This window comes from Sminthopsis crassicaudata, chromosome 3, assembly GCF_048593235.1.
Source record: "Sminthopsis crassicaudata isolate SCR6 chromosome 3, ASM4859323v1, whole genome shotgun sequence".
NCBI classification, from domain to species: Eukaryota; Metazoa; Chordata; class Mammalia; order Dasyuromorphia; family Dasyuridae; genus Sminthopsis; species Sminthopsis crassicaudata.
Genome location: NC_133619.1, coordinates 509,620,954 through 509,639,857, shown reverse-complemented (window position 1 = coordinate 509,639,857; position 18,904 = coordinate 509,620,954). Strand labels below are relative to the sequence as shown.

The window sequence follows — 18,904 nt, the reverse complement described above, 5'->3', positions numbered from 1 at the left end:
GGGTCAGAAGGAAGATTTGAGCCTAGATCTCATTCCAAATATAGCACTCCATCCACTAGACCATAATACCTGGTAGAGAAAACTACCCACTTCCAGATTGGATGGACCTTCTGTAGACTTCTAATTATTTCTAGGTTAAGTTCTCTTCAGGTCTGACAGGACCATTTTGACCTTTTTGTTGGGAATGGTTCCAGGGGAAAATGGTATGTTCTTAGAATGTGAAATGTAGGATTTGGCCAATGATCTCTGGATCACTGATTCATTCTTCCCATTTCAAGCTTACTATCAGCCATTCAGGAGTAATGGCCCTGTGAACCTATGGTGAGGCTCTCTGTATCTTCCCTTTTCATCTCTTTAATTCCTATTCACTCCATTAAATCCTCAAATGTCATCTCTACCAGAATGCCTTCCACAATACCCTTGTGGGTGATGACTTTCCTGGCTCTGATCACAAAGACTACTGTTGCCCCTTTCTGATGGAGGGATAAGAATAGGCCTGGATCTGTGATTTCAATGATGTAGGAAATTCCTCAATGAGGAAACTCCCTGTAGCAATGTAGGTTGGCATCTTCTTTGTTGTTTTTTTTTTAAATAAAAGCTTTTTATTTTTACAAATACATGCAAAGATAGTTTTCAACATTCACCCTTGCAAAACTTTGCATTCATATTTTTCTTCTTTCTTCCTCCCTCCCCTAGACAGCAAGTAATCCAATATAGGTTAAACATGTGCAGTTCTTCTAAACATATTTCCACACTTATCATGCTGCACAAGGAAAATCAGATCAAAAAGGAAAAAAATGAGAGGAAAAAAAGCAAATGACAAAAAGGTGAAAATACTATGTTGGATCTACATTCAGTCCCCATAGCCCTCTTTCTATTGGAATTGGTCTGAATCACCTCATTGTTAAAAAGAGATGAGTCCATCACAGTTGATCATAATCTTGTTGTTGCCATGTACAATGATCTCCTAGTTCTGCTCATTTCACTCAGCATCAGTTCATGTAAGTCTCTCTAGGCCTTTCTAAATCATCCTGCTCATCATTTCTTACAGAACAATAATATTCCATGACATTCATATACCATAACTTAATCAACCATTCCCCAATAGATGAGCATCTACTGTTTCTAGTTCCTTGCCACCACAAAAAAGAGCTGTTACAAACATTTTTGCATACATTTTGCATCCTTTTTTATGATCTCTTTGGAATAAGACCCCCATAAAGACACTGCTGGATCAAAGGGTATGCACAGTTTGATAGACCTTCGGCATAATTCCAAGTTGCTGTCCAGAAAGATCAGTTCACAACTCCACCAACAATGTGTTAGTGTCCTTGCTTTCCCACATTCCCTCCAATATTTATCATTATCTTTTCCTGTCATCTTAGCTAATCTGAGATGTTTGAAGTGGTATCTCAGAGTTGTCTTAATTTTTGGCACCTTCTTTGTAACTTGTAATCTTAACTTCCAGAAGTTGTGACTTACTTGTTCAGAGTCATGCATCTACTCTATGTTAGAGGTGGGACTTGAACCCAGGACTTTCTGGTTTCAAAGCCTGTTCTTTAACTATTATACCATGTTGCCTCTCACCAATCCCTGTATGTGTCTCTTCCATCCTAAACTGGGAACTCCAAATATAATTTGAATTGAATTGCTCACTCAGTATCTCAGGTCAGAAAAGGGAATTCAGAAGTGGTTATTATGTGCTTCACTTTTGCTTCCTTTTTCTGGTGTAGATAATTTGGAGTAGAGAAGGATTAGACTTCACTGGGCTGGCCAGGTCCCAAAGAACTGATGAAAGAGCTGGGGATGGTACAAAGAGACCTGGATATAGATAGGCATCTAATGACTGAGTTTGAATCCTAACTGTCATTTACGCTGTGACTCTGAACAAGTTTGGGCTCCATTTCCTCATCTTAAAAGAGGGGGATTGAACTACAAAGTCTCTGAGCTGCCTTTCAATTTTGAGTCTTAAGATATCTGGGTTTATGAGAAGTGGCCAGTAGCCCAGATCTCCTTTGGTTTCTAGTCACTTTGCTATATAATTTCCTTAAATTTTTTTTAACTTTACTTTGCCTATGAATCATGGAGACAAAAGGTTCACTGTGTCCCCCATCTAGGCTGGGTTAACAGCCATTACCCCTATCCCTGGGGAGAGTTCTGAAATGCTTTCCTTAAAAATTCTCCCCACCTGCAGTTCTTTTCTAGGTTGGGGGCTGGGAGTGCTCTCCAGGGTTCTGAACCCTTCTTTAGCATTAATATTCAGTAAACAGCATGTTAGGCTCTAGATGCTGCTAGGTCAGCTGGGAAGGGGCGGGTCTTGCTTACCTAACCACATTGTCAGTCCTCTTTAAGGCAGGATCCAGGCTTTATGCATTCAATTTAGTTCAACAAACATTCATTATGAGACTATCTGTGCAAGGCAGACACAAGGACAGAGCACAGTCCCTGACCTCATGGAGTTTGTTATCTTAAAGCGTGGATATGAGTACACAAATAATTGAAACAAGCTAAGGTTCAAGGGAGAAAATGCTGCAAGGAAATTTGCACAGGGAAAGAACATTTTGTGCTAGGGAGAGAGGTATGGAGATCAGAGAAGGCTTTTGGAAAAAAATAACATTTGGATTTGATCTTAAAGGGACAAAAAAGTTTCAACTAGTGGTGATGGAAAGGGAATGAACTCTAGCTAGGGTTGAAGATCTGTTTCGTTAAATAGAGGCAGGAAAGAGCATGAATGAGAATAAAGAAATAACAATCCAGTTTTCTGGGATGCAAAGTAAATGAGTGGGGAATAGTATAAAATAATGCAAGGATTGAACTAGTTTAAGGAGAACCTTGAATGCCATACAAACATTTATATATTACCATCTAGACAAGTTTTAGGTTTGAGGAATGACATAGAAGATTGAAATAGGGAGATACTAGGTTCAGGGAGGCCAGTTAAGAGGTATTATCACAATCCAGACAATTGAACTAGTATAGGGGTGGTATAAGTAGAAAGTGGAGGTAAAGATATATTGTGAAATAAACAAGGTGAGGAGGAAGGAGGAATAAAAGAGGATGCTCAGGTACTTGATTATAGATTATAGGAAAGATGGCAGTGCCATCAACAGAAATGGGGAAATTGGGAGGAAGAATAAGCTTAGGAAGAAGGATAATAAGCTCAGTTTTGGACATGCCAAGTTTGAAGTGCTAGCAAGACTTCCAGACAAAGACATTCACCTAGGGGATAGTTGAGGTTATAGGTCTAATGCTCAAGGGAAAGATTTGGGTTGGAGAGCTCTGTTTGGGATCCATTTATACAGAGATTAGAGTTTTGGAAGCCTTGCTATGATGAATAAGAGAGAAAATATAGAGAATAAAAGTCATAGGACAGAGCTTTGAGTAACATACAAGGAGTAATAGAAAGAATATGATGAACTAGTTATGGAGATAGAAAAACAGTGGAATGTAGTCTCTTATAGGAAGCAATTATTTCTTCTTGGTCTTTATAACCCCAATATCTATCAATTCATTTCACATAGTAGGAATGTAGCAAGACAGGTACATATAGGGTACCAATAGGGTAAAGTTCTCCGTGATGGCAGAGAGGCATAAGAATAGAAAGACTAGAGGACATTACAGGGGCAAAGGTATAGAAATAGAAGAGATATGTCCAATTTGTCTGGAGCATCTATGGCAAGGAGGAGAGTATAAGACATAAGGCTGAACAGATAGGATAATCTCAGTTTGTGGATGGCTTTAAAAAGCAGTAACACATGTGGGCAATAGGGAGCCATGGAAGGCTTCCAAACAGATGAGAAGCATGAGCAGATGTATGTATGAGGAAGGTAATCCCTATAAAGTTGGGATCAAAAGTGTGAACTTTATTGGGCAGATAAAGATGTTGAAGTTATACATGATGATGACTATAATAATGATGAAGATGAGGAAAATGATAACACATTTCTAAAAAGTGCTTTGAAATTTACAAAGCAATTTCCTCACAGCAACTTGTATGTAAGGTAGTATTAAACTTGGCCTCACACTGAAAGTAGCTTTGGATTTGACAAAGTTATTGTATTAATTATATCTAAATCATTGTAATGAGAACTGGTTTGGCCAGTGATACTAAGTCCTTCTTTCTTATTTTTCTTTTTCTGAGGCTGGGGTTAAGTGACTTGCCCAGGGTCACACAGCTAGGAGGTATTAAGTGTCTGAGACCAGATTTGAACTCCGATCCTCCTGAATTCAGGGCTGGTGCTCTATCCACTGCGCCACCTAGCTGCCCCCAAGTCCTTCTTTCTTACAAATATGTGATAAAGACTTTTAAAAGGCAATGTTTGAAAGGTCAATTATTGGAAATTTAAAAAATATTCGTGTTTCTGATTATAATTCAACATGACTACTGTCATATGTCACTCTAGTTTTGTTAGAATTTAACAAATGGTTATTAAAAATTCACTAATTAAATATATAATTTTAATAAATAAGCTTTCAAATGTTTTCTGTAAGTGTATAGGTATTTCAGTGTTGGAATTATTAAAGTTTTTAATACCCTAAGACTTTTGGGAAGTGTATAACATAACAAAGGAAGAAAACAAATATATGCTTGGTTCCTACAATGTGCCAGGCACTGAGCTGACCCCTTTATACATATTATCTCATTTAATTCTCACAGCAACTCTGGAAGGTATCATCCTCATTTTATAGTTGAGGAAACTGAAGCAGAGGTGAAGTGACTTGTCTAGGGTCACATAGTGTCTAAGGCAGAACTTGAACTCAGGTCTGTTAGACTCTAGGCCAGGTGCTCTATTCAACTGTCCCACCAAGCTGATAATGTAGTATAATATAATAAAATAAATACAATATAACATAATGTAACATAATATAATATAATATGATGTGATATGCTACAATGTGATGTGATATGCTATAATAAAATACAATGTAATCAATACTATATAATGTTATAAAATGGAGAAATAAATCAGCTGGAAATGATTGGACCAAAAAGGATATTATTCCACACATAGCAATATTTTCTGACAAAAACACAGTTTTTTTTTTGTTTGTTTTTGTTTTTGCTGAGGCAATTGGGGTTAAGTGACTTACCCAGGGTCACACAGCTAGGAAGTGTTAAGTGTCTGAGGTCACATTTGAACTCAGGTCCTCCTGACTTCAAGTCTGGTCTCTATCCACTGCGCCACCTAACTGCCCCCAAAACACATTTTCTTAAGACACTTTGGTTATATATTTCAAAATTGGCTGCTTACAGAGAAGGGAAACTAGGCTGTGCAATATTATGTCTCACGAGGAAGTCTTAGTTGTCTAATTTTTAAGCAGACACAAACAACTTTTCTCTTTCTTTACTCAAGGTCTAGACAAGAGGGTCTTTCTTACCTCTACACTATTTTACAGATGGGAAAACCAGCAAGTAACAGATACAGGAAGGATAGGAACAAAGGCCAGGTGAAGTTGGATGACAAAGGGCTTTGAACAGCAGGCTAAGGAGTTTGAGCTTTATTTAAAGGCCAGAGACACATTTTACCCAAAGGATGTGGACTCTAGTCTCTGACTCAAAGTGGAACACACCTTCCATTAAGTGTGTCTTTATAAGGAATGTCTGGGACTGTAATATAGTCATAGAAATACCCAAATTGAAGGGGGCTTCCGAGCATTTAGCCCAATCTCTATTAAAGAGCAATCTGCTTTACAACTCCACCCAAAGTGTAGTTTCAGCCTCTGCTTGAACACTTTCAGAGATGCAGAGCTTATTACCACTAGAGGCTGTCCATTTTATTGTGTCTGTTTCTGGAGTATCTTTGGAATCAGATATGTTTGGCTCAGAGTATGATTCTTCAGTCCATTCCTTAATTTCTTCCTCAAATTAGATGTTTCTTATTATGTTCCAATCTCAAGGACAATCACCAGAAACAATAATCTGACCCAGAATCATGTCCATGTATGGGTTTTATCCTGTTCTATCCTCTCAGTTTATTCCCAGTGATGGGGAAAAGCATGATAATAATCATCAACATTTTTATTATTCCTTCATTTGTTTCCCAAACAACCACCACATTAGCCCTGGAAGTACTGTTTTGGGGTATGGAGGGGGTTGGAGAAGGAAAGTGATATAACTAAGTGCCAGTTACATTTTTAGGAAGTCTGGACACTGCATTTAAGGATGGATAGTAATAAGATGAAAATCATTCAGAGGAAGGCAGCCAGTACAATTCAAATTATATGAGAGTCAACAGAAGAAATTGAGAGAGGGTATGGTGACTGGCATCAAGTGTGAAAGATTGTTCTGTGAAAAGATTGTTCTGTTTGTCCCAAAGAGGACAGAAGTGGGGTTAACGGATGAAAGTTACAAAAACAATATTTAGGCTTGGTATAAGGAAAATCTCCTTATGTTAAGGCTACGCCAAATGGAATGGGCTGCCTTTAAGAGGTAGTGACCTCTCCTTTCCTGAAGGTCTTCAAGCAAAGATTAGATGACCACCTTTTGGCTGTATTGCAGCTGTAATTCTTTTTGGTATAGAGGTCCAATAAAGAAACTTGCTAGCTGTCTGATCCTCAGTGAGTCACTTAATTCTTTTTACCTCGGTTTCTTCATCTGTAAGAAAAATGGCAACCCATTTGAGTATCTTTAGCTAGAAAATGCCAAATGGAGTCAGAGAATAAGATGTGACTGTAACAATTCAACAACAGCAGTAATCAGCACCACCGGCACCACTATTACCCCTGTCACCTAGATGGCCACCGAGGTCCTTTCTAACTCTGAAATTCTTTAACATTGTGAAGTCACTTCTCCCTTATATTAAGGTCAAATCCAATTGTCTGAGATTCTTTCCCTTACCCTCAAGTTCTATTTTTGCCCTCTTGGATCTCAAAGAAACATGTTTCCTCTTCTCCCTAGCAATTCCTCCTTCTCCAGAGGAATTGGAAGACAGTGATGGTGGCCCCTTGATGAGGATGGAGATGACAGTTGATAATGATTCATATTGGGAACTCTGTATTATTCCCAGTGTCACAGTGTTGCAGGGCTGTGGCTGTGAGGGCTGAGCAAGGCCAGAACTCCCCAGGGGCCAAGGGCAGGTAATTGGCAGAACATTGATTCTGAGGCTAAGGCGGGAACAGTCCCAGAGCGGCAAAAGGATGAATAAAGCAGAACTAATGATCTGCAACAGCTGCGACATTCCCATGCTGCCCAAGGCTCCAGCTGCGGTCTTAACCTGAGAGGCTGATGTAGGTGATGGTGAGGATGGAGTGAGGATCTTTGGCTGGGCATTCTTATTTTAAGGTGAGAGGAGGAGGAGGGGGCAGGAGACCCAACTCCAGCTAGAAGGGACCCTCCTTTTGAAGGAGGGCCCCCCTCCATGTTATGAAGGAGGGGACCCCTACCCTCAGAAAGACCTAGGACTGGGGAGTTAAATTGAAGTCCAAGTTTCTTCACTTGAGGAACAGGCAAGGTTTCATCTGCAGAATTAAAGATGGGAAAACACTATAGCTGTCTTCAAGTATTTGAAGGACTGTCATGGTGAAGAGGGATTAGACTTGTTCTACTTGGCCCCAGAGGGCAGCGATGGATGGAAACTGCAAAGAAGCGAATTTAATCTTGATGTTGGGCAAAATGTCCTAATAATGAGAGCTTTCCAAAAATACAGTGGATATACTAGGGCCCTGCTCACTGAAGATCTTTATGCAAAGGTCATATGTCATAGAGGGAATTCCTACTTAGGTAAAGAAGGTAGTATAGTACAGTGGGAATAGCCCTCTCTTTGAAATCAAAAGATCCAAATTAAAATCATGCCTCCTATGATTAATATCTATAGAATCTTAGATAAATTGTTTAACCTCCTTAGAAAAGTAAACAAGCATTTATCAAGTACCTACTGTGTGCCAGATACTAGGTTATATGCTTTGAATACCTCATTTGTTCTTCACAACAATCCTGGTGCAATAATTATCCCCATTTTACAGATGAGCAAAGTAAAGCAGACGTAGGTTAAGTAACTTTAGAATCACACAGCTAATAAAAGTTTGAGGCTGGATCAGTTTCCTCATTTTACAAATGACTAAATGGGATTGGACAAAATGGGCTCTGGGGTTCTTTTCTGAAAGATTTTGGGACCCCATCCATACTCAGTCCAAACTAAAGAGGAGAGATTACCAGTTGATTCAGTAAGCAGGTCTAAGGAACTTCAGATATTTTCAGATTAATCTCTCATTGGAAGACAGAATGTAAGACTGATTTCAATGCAGCATTGTCAGAACCTGGAAGGGAATAAATAAGGGTAAAAAGGAAATCCAAGGCCACAGATCACTATCCTCAGAGCAGAGATGCGCAGTTCTCCAAAGTCTTCCTTCCAAAGCTGTTTCTAGAGCATGATGGGCCATGACTTTGTCTTGAGATAGGTCTTTAGCTCAGGATATAACTTTGTTCATTCCTCTCTACTCCACTACCTTCCAACTCTCAGAGAATGGAGAGAGTGGTAGGGTAATAAGGAAGGATGAAAGACAACACAAGGATATGGAACAATTAATTGATTGCTGGAGAGATCCCATTCTTTCTGACTTATCTCGTCCTCTTTCTTCATTACTTCTCATTCTCCTCCTCTTGTTTATAGATTCATAGGATTTAGAGCTGGACCTTAGAATTCATCCAGTTCACTTTATTCATTTTGTAGATAAAGAAATGAAGATTCAAGGAGGGGAACTGGTTTTTGCAATGTACCCCTAAGTAGCAATTAACTTTTTTTTCCTTTTCTTGTCCTTTTCTTCCTGATCTTCTAGTGCTATAGTCACACTGGAACCTCAGTGAATGTAGCTCAGATAAGTCTGTTTCTTGCTCTTCTTTCTTCTTCCTGTCCTCTGTCTATTCTCTACCTCCCCCATCTTTTTTTTTCCTTCATAAGAAGGAAAAATTTCTGAGTTTTCTGGGGGGACAATAGAAGAAAAATCTAGTACGCCTAAAATAACCTTTCACTTTGCACCTTCCCCAGCATTTGGAATGGGAGAAGAGGGGTCCGTTGTGTAGAGCAGCTTAGTGACCTGGATCCCTGGAGCAAGAAGGCTGGTTTACAGGGAAAGCAGTCCACACCTCACTTCCCCTAATAAGATCCCATCTGGCCCTGGCTGGTCCTATTAGCTTAGCTGGTACTATGACCTAGGAATATTTTCACATTTCATTTTAGCTTACAAGACAAGAGGCAATAGTGTCCATCTTCTTCAAACTCCTCCTTTTAAACAGAAGAAACTTAAGGCCAGAGAGGTGGGAAGGGACAAAGCTTAATCAGAACTCATGTCTCGGCCTGTTCAGTGTTTATTGGACTATCCTGAAATGCCTCATCCAGGCTTCTGGTGACTCCAATTCAGAGGACTCTCTGTCCCAGTTCCTATTCTCTCCTAAAAGGTGATGTGTGTGTGTGCTGTAACTCTGGAATGAAAGGTGTGACATTTGCATTATTACATAAACCAGAAAAAAGGCAGATAGAAGGGGACTTTTCCAAAATTAAGAGGCTAATGAAGGTTGGAATTAGCTCCAGCTGTAGGACTCCAATCCACACCCTGTCTTCACAAAATGTGTATAACAGAAATCAGGCAGTCCTATTGGATTGAAGAAGGAACCACGGAGTGATTCACTTTATTATTATAGCCTGGAGAAGTTCTGGATAGGGAGGTGGCACAGTGGATAGAGAACTGGACTTGAAATCAGGAAGAGTTATCTTCCTGAGTTCAAATTTGATCTTAGACACTTAGTAGCTGTGTGACCCTTGGCAAGTCACTTAACCCTATTTGCCTCAGTTTCCTCATCTGTAAAATGAGCTAGAGAAAGAATTGGCAAACCACTGTAATATCTCTGCTAAGAAAACCCCAAATGGGGTCATGGAGAGTAGACACAACTAAACAACAACAAAGGGGAAGTTCTGCCTTTGTGGAAGAAGTCACTGCCAAATGCTGTTTCTTTCTTCATTTCCCTCAATTCTCATATCTTCTTCCTTATTTTATCAGAATTGGATTTGTGTTTCAAGGAAGGAGTAGAATGAATAAAACCCTTTCTTCCAAATCCCAACCTGCATTTACTGATACAACATTCTATGTTTTTTTACTTACTATACCACTGACTTCTGCTCTGGCCAGACTGCATTGGAGTATTGGGTTCAGTTCTGAGCATCACATTTGAGAAAGGATATTAATAAGATAGAACTCATTAAGTGAAAAATAACCAGCACAATAAGAGGACTTGAAGTCAAGTCCTGGGAAGAGTCATTGTAAGTATTGGGACTGTTTAATTTGGAGAAAAGAATATGATGGCTCTCTTCAAGGGTTTGAAGGACTGTCATGTGATAGAGGGATTAATCTTCTTTTGATTGACCTGAAGGTCAGAACTAGGGAGACAGACAGAGATGAAGATTTAATTGAGGACAATTTTTATAACAGAGCTTTCCCAAAATCTTTTGGTGTTAGGGATTTTTTGGGAGTCAGTTGGGGTTATGTGACTTTGACTGGGGTCATACAGCTGGTGTCAAGTGTCTGAGGTAGAATTTGAATCCAGGTCCTTCTGATTCTAGGAACAGTGTTCTATCCCCTGGGCAACCTAGCTGCCTCTTTCCCAAAGTCTTAATGGGCTGCCTTGGTAGGCATTTCTCCATCGCTAAAGATCTTTAAGCAGAGCCTGCATGCTGTGGAGAAGATTCTTGATCAAGGATGAGTTGGATTAGATAATAACAATAAATGTTATTTTCATAGGGCTTTAAGGTTTGCAAAAGACCTTAAAGTAGAATGGCATTCATTTGAACTTCACAACATAGAGGTTTCATTGTTACCCTCATTTTGTAGATGAGAAAGCTAAAATTCAGAGTAACTTGTCTAGGGTCATACAGCTATTGTCAAAGGTGATATTTGAACTCATTTGCCTCATTTTATGTCCAGAAATCTCTCTGCTAAATATTACCTTTAGCTTGAGGATCAGCCAGGCTCATCTTTAGAATTTCTTCCAATATAATTCCAGGCTTCCCCACTGCCAGGCCAGAAGGAAAGCATCCTTTTGGGCTGAGTATTCACCATTAGGAGCTATGAAATCAGGGAGCAAAGATATGGTGACTTTTATGAACAGAGCATTTCCTTTACAACAACTCTGAAGCAGTGCAAGAAAATTTATCCCCATTTTGTAGAGATGAAAACTGAGTCCTAGAGATATATAGTGACTAAAATGTTTAACCTGGAAGTGATCTCAGAGGTCATTTACTCTGATAAAACCTGATTAAAAACCCCCTCTATAATATCATCAATGATTGGGTTCCACAAAGAATTTTGCTAGGTGCTAGTGATTTAAAGAGAGGAGAATGAAAATCCCTGACTTCAGGAAGCTTACATGCTACTGGATGGTTATCAATTTTCTGCCTGAGGGACTCATCATACCACATATACAGCATGTAAAATCAAGAAGAAAAGAGACCTCCAAGGAGAGGATAAGTGTGATTTTGTGTGTGTGTGTGTGTGTGTGTGTGTGTGTGTGTGTGTATGTGTGTGTGTGTGTGCTTGGATCTGCCTGTGAGTTCAAGTATATTGGAGAGTAAAGTCAAAGGTTCAATCCAGGATTTGTTTGGAGACAAGGTTGGGGCTCAGCCTGGGGCAAGAATCAGGTAGAAAATATTAGAATCATATAGAGTCTCAGAGCTGAATAAGACCCTAGAGAACAGTTATTCTATCCTGTTGTTGTTCAGTCACATCTGACTCTTTGTGACCCTGTGGATCGAAACTTGCCACCACTATCTATGGGATTTTCTTGCAAAAATACTGGAGTGATTTGCCATTTCTTTCTTTGGTGAATTAAGGCAAACTGACGTTAAATGACTTGTGTCAGAGGCTGGATTTGAATTAAGGTCTTCCTGACTCCAGGCCTAGTGCTCTAACCATTGGGCAGCCCAACCCAGCCCTTCATCTGAGGAAAAATCCCCTTTAAAACCTAATACCCAATAAGTGGGTTACCCAGCCTTCACTTAAAGATTTCCATTGCCAGAAAACTCTTTCCAACTCTTGACTTAGTCTCTCCTGCTTTTGGACAATTTTGATTGTTAAGAAGTTTTCCTTAATATTGAACCTAAATTTGTCTCCCTGGCACTTCAGAGATATTGACCCAAGTCACCAATCCTTGCACTTGCTCCACCTCCCAGGATTCCCAAACGCCTATCTTTACTTGCTCTCAACTGACTTGTCCAATTTAAGTGGTATCTACACTTTGGGCAATTAAGAGGAGTTTCTGAACCCAAACACAAGTCTATTTTCTGGAATAGGAAAGTGAAGATCTTTAGAGCACAATTGGAGCAGGGAGAAAGCCTTCCTGTATGTACCACTTCCCCAGCATCCTTCTCTCTACTCTTGGCGTCATTCCCCGCCCCTCTCCTCCACCAGAAGAACATAGGTCAGCCAATTTGCCCGGCCACTTCTGAAAGGCTGCCAACCTCTGACTTTCCCTGCCTGTGTTTTTGTGCCACATTTATTGTTCTGTTCGCCTGTGCCTCGTGAGGCTCCCTGAGAAAAGCCCAGCCCCCCTCCTAAGCCCCGGGCTGCTGCAGACTCCACATGGTGAGGTGTGTGTGTGTGTTGGGAGGTATTGTTCTTTTTTAGGCTCCCTTGGGATTCAGGAAAAGTTCCTGACTTCTTGTTTTCCACCATCATCTCTCTCCCAGCTCCTGATCACCCCCTTTCTCCCAACACTCTAGGACCCTGCAATGGGGGAGCTGTCAAGGTCTCAGTAACACACACACACACACACACACTCTCTCTCTCTCTCTCTCTCTCTCTCTCTCTCTCTCTCTCTCTCTCTCTCTCTCTCTCTCTCTCTCTCTCTCTCTCTCTCTCTCTCTCTCTCTCTCTCTCTCTCTCTCTCTCTCCCCCCCCCCCTCCCTCCCTCTCTCTCTCTCTTCTCTTCTCTATCTCTCCCTCTCCTTGCTTTGTCCTCTCTCTCTCTCTCTGCCTTTCTCCCGGCCTCTCCTCCCTCCCTCTGCATTATCAGACCTGCTAGGGCATCCGTCTCCTAGCTAAGCCGAGTCCCCTCAGGGAACTGAGCGGTGCAAGCACCAGAGGAAGGAGGCCGACGGAGCACAGGAGAAGAAAGCAGCCAACGAGCTAGCGCTGTCCGGGAGAGGCCGGGAGAAAGAAGCCAGAGCTGACCTGGGCCGGGCCGGGCCGGGTCGGGCCGGGCCGGGTCGGGGAGGGGAGGGGAGCTCCCTTCTGTCCCTTCCCTTCCTCTCTTCTCTCCCGGAGCCTTCCAGTCCTCACCCCTCCTTTTCCCTCCCCTCCCCTCCCCTCCCTTCCCTTCTTCGGCTCCGCCCCTGCCTTCCCCTCCGGGCCCCGCCCCTCCCCCCTGGGGCTGAGTGGCCCCGCCCGGGCCGGGCCGGGCGCCGGAGGATGAGGAGCGATGGGGCAGGCGTGCGGCCACTCCATCCTGTGCCGGAGCCAGCAGTGCCCGGCGCGGCCCGGGGAGCCCGAGCCGTGAGTGTCCGCTGTCCGGGGCTGCTCAGGGGTGGCCAGGGCGGCCGGCGGCTGGGGGAGCCACGAGTGTCGGGCCGGGCCGAGGGGTAGGAGGGAGGGGCCAGGGATCTGGGGTGTGGGAGCTGGTACGTGTGTAAGGGAGTATCAGATCGGAGCGAGTCTGGGGTCCTAGCCGAGTCTACAGTGGGTTCAAGGGGGATCGCCTAGGCTGGGAGGTGGAGTGCTGGATGGGCTCGGGGCCGAGTCCAGAGAGACCGGGGAAAGGGGGATGTTCCGCTCAGGAGTGTCAGCGAGGGTCGGGAGGGGGGATCTGAGCTCTGGGAATGGGCATCGGGTGCGAAGAGAGCGGGAAGAATAATGCATCAGAAGAGAAGCCAAGGAAGGATGGAGAAGCAGGCGGTCGAGAGGGCTTGGGTTTGGAGGACTGAGTGGCCCGGAGCGGGAGTCCAGGAGGGGCATGTGCCGGGGAGGGATATGGGCTCCCATCGCCACTTTGTCCAACTTTACTGGCTAGTCCAGGAAAAAGGGAGCGAAGAGAGCAGCGTGAAGAGTCTATCCCCTCCTTCTGGGACCGGATAATTCCAAACCACGGATAATTGTGAATCCTTCCTGCTCTCCGTGTGGACAGTGCAGGGGGACTCGTAGGGGTTTCGAAAGAGAGGGATTGGGAGTAAGCAGGCCAGGTGGGGCCAGAGTTAGCCGCTGGGTGCCAAGGGAAGGGGTGGGGGCGGGAGAAAACCTCTGCGGGATCAGGCTGCCTCTTCGAGAGCTCTGGGGATCCTGGCCTTTCTCTATGGATTCTAGATCGAGGAAAGTAGGGGGCTGGGGCGGAGGGTGGGGTGGAGAGTGAGAAGAGCCCGGTGTGTGCACGTGTGTGCTCACGCACGTGTGTGAGGGGGCCGGGCACGTGCGAGGGGCTAGGAGCCAGGGAGGGAAGGCAAGGAGAGAGGGAGGAAGGCGGCGCCTCGCAGGTGGGATCGCAGCAGAGTCTGCCTGCGCCTGCGAGGGGCTTAGTGGGTGGCTGAGATTGAAGCTTGTGGTGGTGGGGGCGGCCACGTGTGAGCTAGGAGACTGTTCCTGTGTGTAGGTGTGTGTGCCCAGCGCTTCTTTGTGTGTGTGTGTGTGTGTGTGTGTGTGTGTGTGTGTGTGTGTGTGTGTGAGAGAGAGAGAGAGAGAGAGACTGATTTTGGATATCTGGATGCAGTTTGCAAACGATTGTGTTTGTAGATTGTGTGTGTGTGCACTGATCCCTCTGTGAAATGAATGTACTTGTGTATTATTGTGTTTATAGACATATATCTATATCGGGTCTGTGTATGTATTTGGGAAGGGAAGTTATTTCCCCAATAGTTTATGTATATCTCTTTGTGTGAATGATTATGTGTCTATGTAGACACAGACATATATTACAAAGACACATACATACAATAGATGCATGCAAAAAATTCGCATATCTGTGCACATCCTTACTTGGTGGACAGATACAGTTCTGCACATAGAGAATGATTCTTCCTTACTTTGTTAATTTTCTGGGGAGCTCCTAATTGATGGGAACCTTCCTTTCTACAAATACACCCCCAACTTGAGCTCCCAAACCCATTATTTGAATGAGACACATTCTAGAATGTATACAGTTACCACTGCCACAGACCTTAGAGATCACCTAATTCAATCCCCTCAATTTTACAGAGGGGGAAACTGAGGACCAGAGGACCAGAGAGAGCAAGGGACATGTCCAAGATCATGTAATAGGTCACAGCCAGAGCTAGACCAGATATCCTTATACTTACTAATTGGCACATAAAGCACACACGTATGAATGTGTATATATTTTATATACAGACATATTCCCAGCCCAACTATAATGAGTATCTCTATAGATAATGGGAGTGGGGAGGGGAATGTACATATGCAGAGGAGATGTCTTGCCATAAATTAAGAGCTCTCCAGCAATACCCTTTCTTGATCCTAACAGACTTGATAACTTCTTTGTGTGAATATGTATCTGTGGGCGAATTATAGGTTTTTATGCAGATATATGCAGCTAGCTATAATGTTTTAGGGTTTGCAAATCACTTCACATATTAACTCATTTGATCACAGACAGGTGAAGTGTCTGGATAAATATGTATATATGCATGGGTGAGTGTGTCTCTGGGGCTATGTCTGTGTTTAGGCCTGCATATTTTTATATTTGAAGTGTCTTTTTTATCAGAGATGTGAAGGGGCTTTTAACTGATTTGGGATAAAACTTTCAAGTCCCCTGGAGCTCCCTTTCTGTGTCTATATTTTGCCATTTTGGTGCCTTTCATTCTTTGCTAGCCATGCGCCCTTCCCCACAATGGACCCATGCAGTGTGGGTTTACCTGGAAGTGTACTAGAAAAGGAGTCAGGGCTCATAGGTTTTGAATTCTAGTCTTGAATTTTGTATCCTTGAACTACTTTAATTCTCTGGGTCTCAGTTTCTTTATCTGTAAAATTAGATGAGTGCATTAGATTACCTGTGAACTCTAATCCAACTCTAAATGCTATGGGCTTTTCAGAATGTGATGGCAGAGGGAAGTGCTTAACCAAAGAGGAAGAGACTTATATGGTAGATACAAGGGATAATCTGGGCTTGAGGCCTGCTCATATTCTCCTTTACCACCTCCCAGGTCAATGCCGCATTCTCGGAGAAGTTCTCCTGGATCTGGGTGAAGAGGAAAAGTCCCTGGATTTAGACCCAGGAAACCTGGTTTCTAGACTTGGTTCTGCCTCTGTTCACTCTATGACTTTATCAAGGTCATTTTTCCTCTCTTGGCTTCATGTTCTTTCCCTTCTCTAAAGTGAGTTGGACCCCACAGTCTCCATAGTTTCCTTAACTTCAGTATTCTATTATTTGATTAATCATGGGAATACTGGCAATTTGTATAAGGTTTAAGGTTTTCAAAGTTACACAGATATCACATTTTGTCTTCACAATTACCTTGGTAGGTAGGTGCTGTTATAATCACTATTTTATGGATGAGAAAACTGAGGCAGACAGCATCATATAGCTAGTATCTGAGGTTGGATTTGGACTCCCACCTTCCTGACTGTAGGTTCAATGCTTTATCCAATTTACTGCCTATGACTCCTTCCCCAATGAATCTATGAATCTGTGATTCCTTCCCCAATGTGACATTCTGTGTGTATCAGTTTACTTTTTAATGATTACATATGTTTTTCATTTCTATCCCTCACCTAATTATGTCATGAAGCCTCCCATTTTCTGGATCATTTCTGAAGGAATTTTGAAAGGATACATATGTTACTTAAGAGCAACTATGGAGTAACAAAAATATTTTCAAGGGAATAGTCTCCAAACTGACAGAAGGGGCTTGGAATTAGTGGCCCCTTCGGGGCAGGGAAAACTTTGGAAAGATGGGATAAGAAGAATTTGAAGAGCATTACAGAAAAAAAGAGGATAATATGAGTAAAGTAGCAATGAGATGACTGTACATAGGGATTTGAAGGGAAGGGAGTTGGGGATGGAGCAATGGGATTTGACTTGAGAAATAAGCCAGAGCAGATCATGGAGAGCCTTGAATGACAGGTTGAGAAGTCTAGAATCAGGGGATATGGGGAGTCATGGGAAGTTCCTGAGGGGATATTTTCAAATCTGGGCTGAAGAAAAGTGATTGTGTCCCTTTGTGTAGGAAGAACTCAAGGAGAGAAACTGAAGGCAGAGAGGTCGGTGGGGAAAGGTTGTTGCAGTGATCTGGGCAGGTGAATAAGGATTTTCATCTCAGACCTTGGAAATGGAGAGAGGGAAAAGATGAATACAGAGACTTTAGATAAGAAGGAACAGGATTTGAGGGTTAATTAGATGTGGGGCAGGAGAGGGAAGAACAGGGAAGAAGCCCAGATCCACATACCAAGGGATCATGGAGATTTCCCATTGATAGAGGAGTCAGTTAGAGGAGCAAATGACTTTAGAGGTGTCCTGGAATGGGGACATGGTTGAGGGATGTTCAGGGCAAGGCATCCAGCAAGGGGTTGACCTGTTTCTCCACTCAGAGACACTTCCTGGAGGCAAAAGTCTTATCTCCCCATTCAGAGCAAATGCTTCCTTGCTCCCCTCCATAGAGCCCTGGGATCTTTTGGTATAAGGGTAAAGTCTCTCCTATTTCATGCTCTTCCCTCCCCCCACCCCAGCCGAGATCTAGGTCTCTTGCTGACAGGCATTGAAGCATCTCCCCAAGTTGAAGAGGTTTAGGGGGAGGGGTTGGCAGGGTGTGGAGCAGTAATATCAGTTCCCTCTTCAGTACCGGCACCACAAAGGTTATATACCCCCTCCTCCTACATCCTTCCCCTCCCCACCTCTCTGCTAGCCCCTCTCTGCCCCTCTTCCTTCCTTCCCATTCCCTGTCTGAGTCCCCGTGGGCCTGCTGATGGCTTGGCTGGGCTGTGGCCAGGCTGGGGGGTGGGCAGGGTTGGGAGGAAAGAAGGGACAAGGATCTCTCAACTAAGCCTCTCCCCTCATTAATGGTCTGGGGACTTTCCCCTCAGCCCCTTCCTCTTTTTACTTTAGTGAGTCACTGGGTTTCCGCTGAGTGTCCCCACCACCTACATGTGACACCAGACCCTTGCCTCTGCTCTTCCCTCCCTCCTTTGATTTTTGTCTCTCTAGCTCACATATTTTCAGGGCCTGCCTTAAGCCCTACTTCCTCCAGGAAGCCTGCCCTGACCTCCCAGCCCAAGGTCAAGCTTCTCAGAGTTCCTTTAGAGGAGACAGCCAAGAGACCTAGTAAAGAGACCTAGTGTCCATTTCAAATTCTGTCACTGGTTTGCTTTGTGATCCTGGATAGATCCTTCTCCCCCTCAGTTTCCCTATTTATGGAGATCAGTAAAACCTTTACAAATTACACAGAAGAAAATAAAAGAGTAGGGAACTTAAAAGTAAATTCTTATCCTCTTAGGTAGGTCTCCTTCATTCTTACCTAGAGTGCAGAGTACAATGCCCTGTAAACAGTAGTGATTTAATAATACAACACAACACAATACAATGGAATAGAATACAGACATATCTTTCTTAAAGGCAAATTATGCCTTAAAAATTCATAGTTTCTTTTACAAGTCTTTTTCTGTTTTGTTTTGTTTTTTAAATAAGTTCACAATAAAAAAGGGAAAGTTCACAATAAAAAAGGGGAAAAAATAGAAAAAAATAAAAGCTTCAGATCAGGTAATTTCCAAAGGTCCTTTCAATCCTAAATCCAATGGTCCTAAAATCCCTTTTTTCTCGGGGCCCTCTCACCAGTCTATCACTGTTTTTCTCTGGTCAGCCCTTGTTTTCCCATTGGGCCTGTCCTCAGCCTAGGAACACCTAAAGGACCAGGCCTCCTTTTCCTCCTGCTCTCTCCTTTGTCCCTCATAATCCCCCTAGGGCTATGTACACTCTTTCATC

At 42.9% G+C, this 18,904-nt stretch overlaps 1 protein-coding gene across 1 annotated transcript in view; it reads left to right on the top strand.

Moving 5' to 3' along the window:
- Positions 1–13,383: 13,383 nt before the first annotated feature.
- Positions 13,384–18,904, top strand: part of PDE2A (phosphodiesterase 2A) — a 172,644-nt gene continuing 167,123 nt past the window's right edge. Inside the window, exon 1 of the mRNA XM_074303997.1 lies at positions 13,384–13,479. Within this exon, the coding sequence (XP_074160098.1) occupies positions 13,406–13,479 (74 nt within the window). The 5' untranslated portion in view covers positions 13,384–13,405. The remainder of the gene's footprint in view (positions 13,480–18,904) is intronic.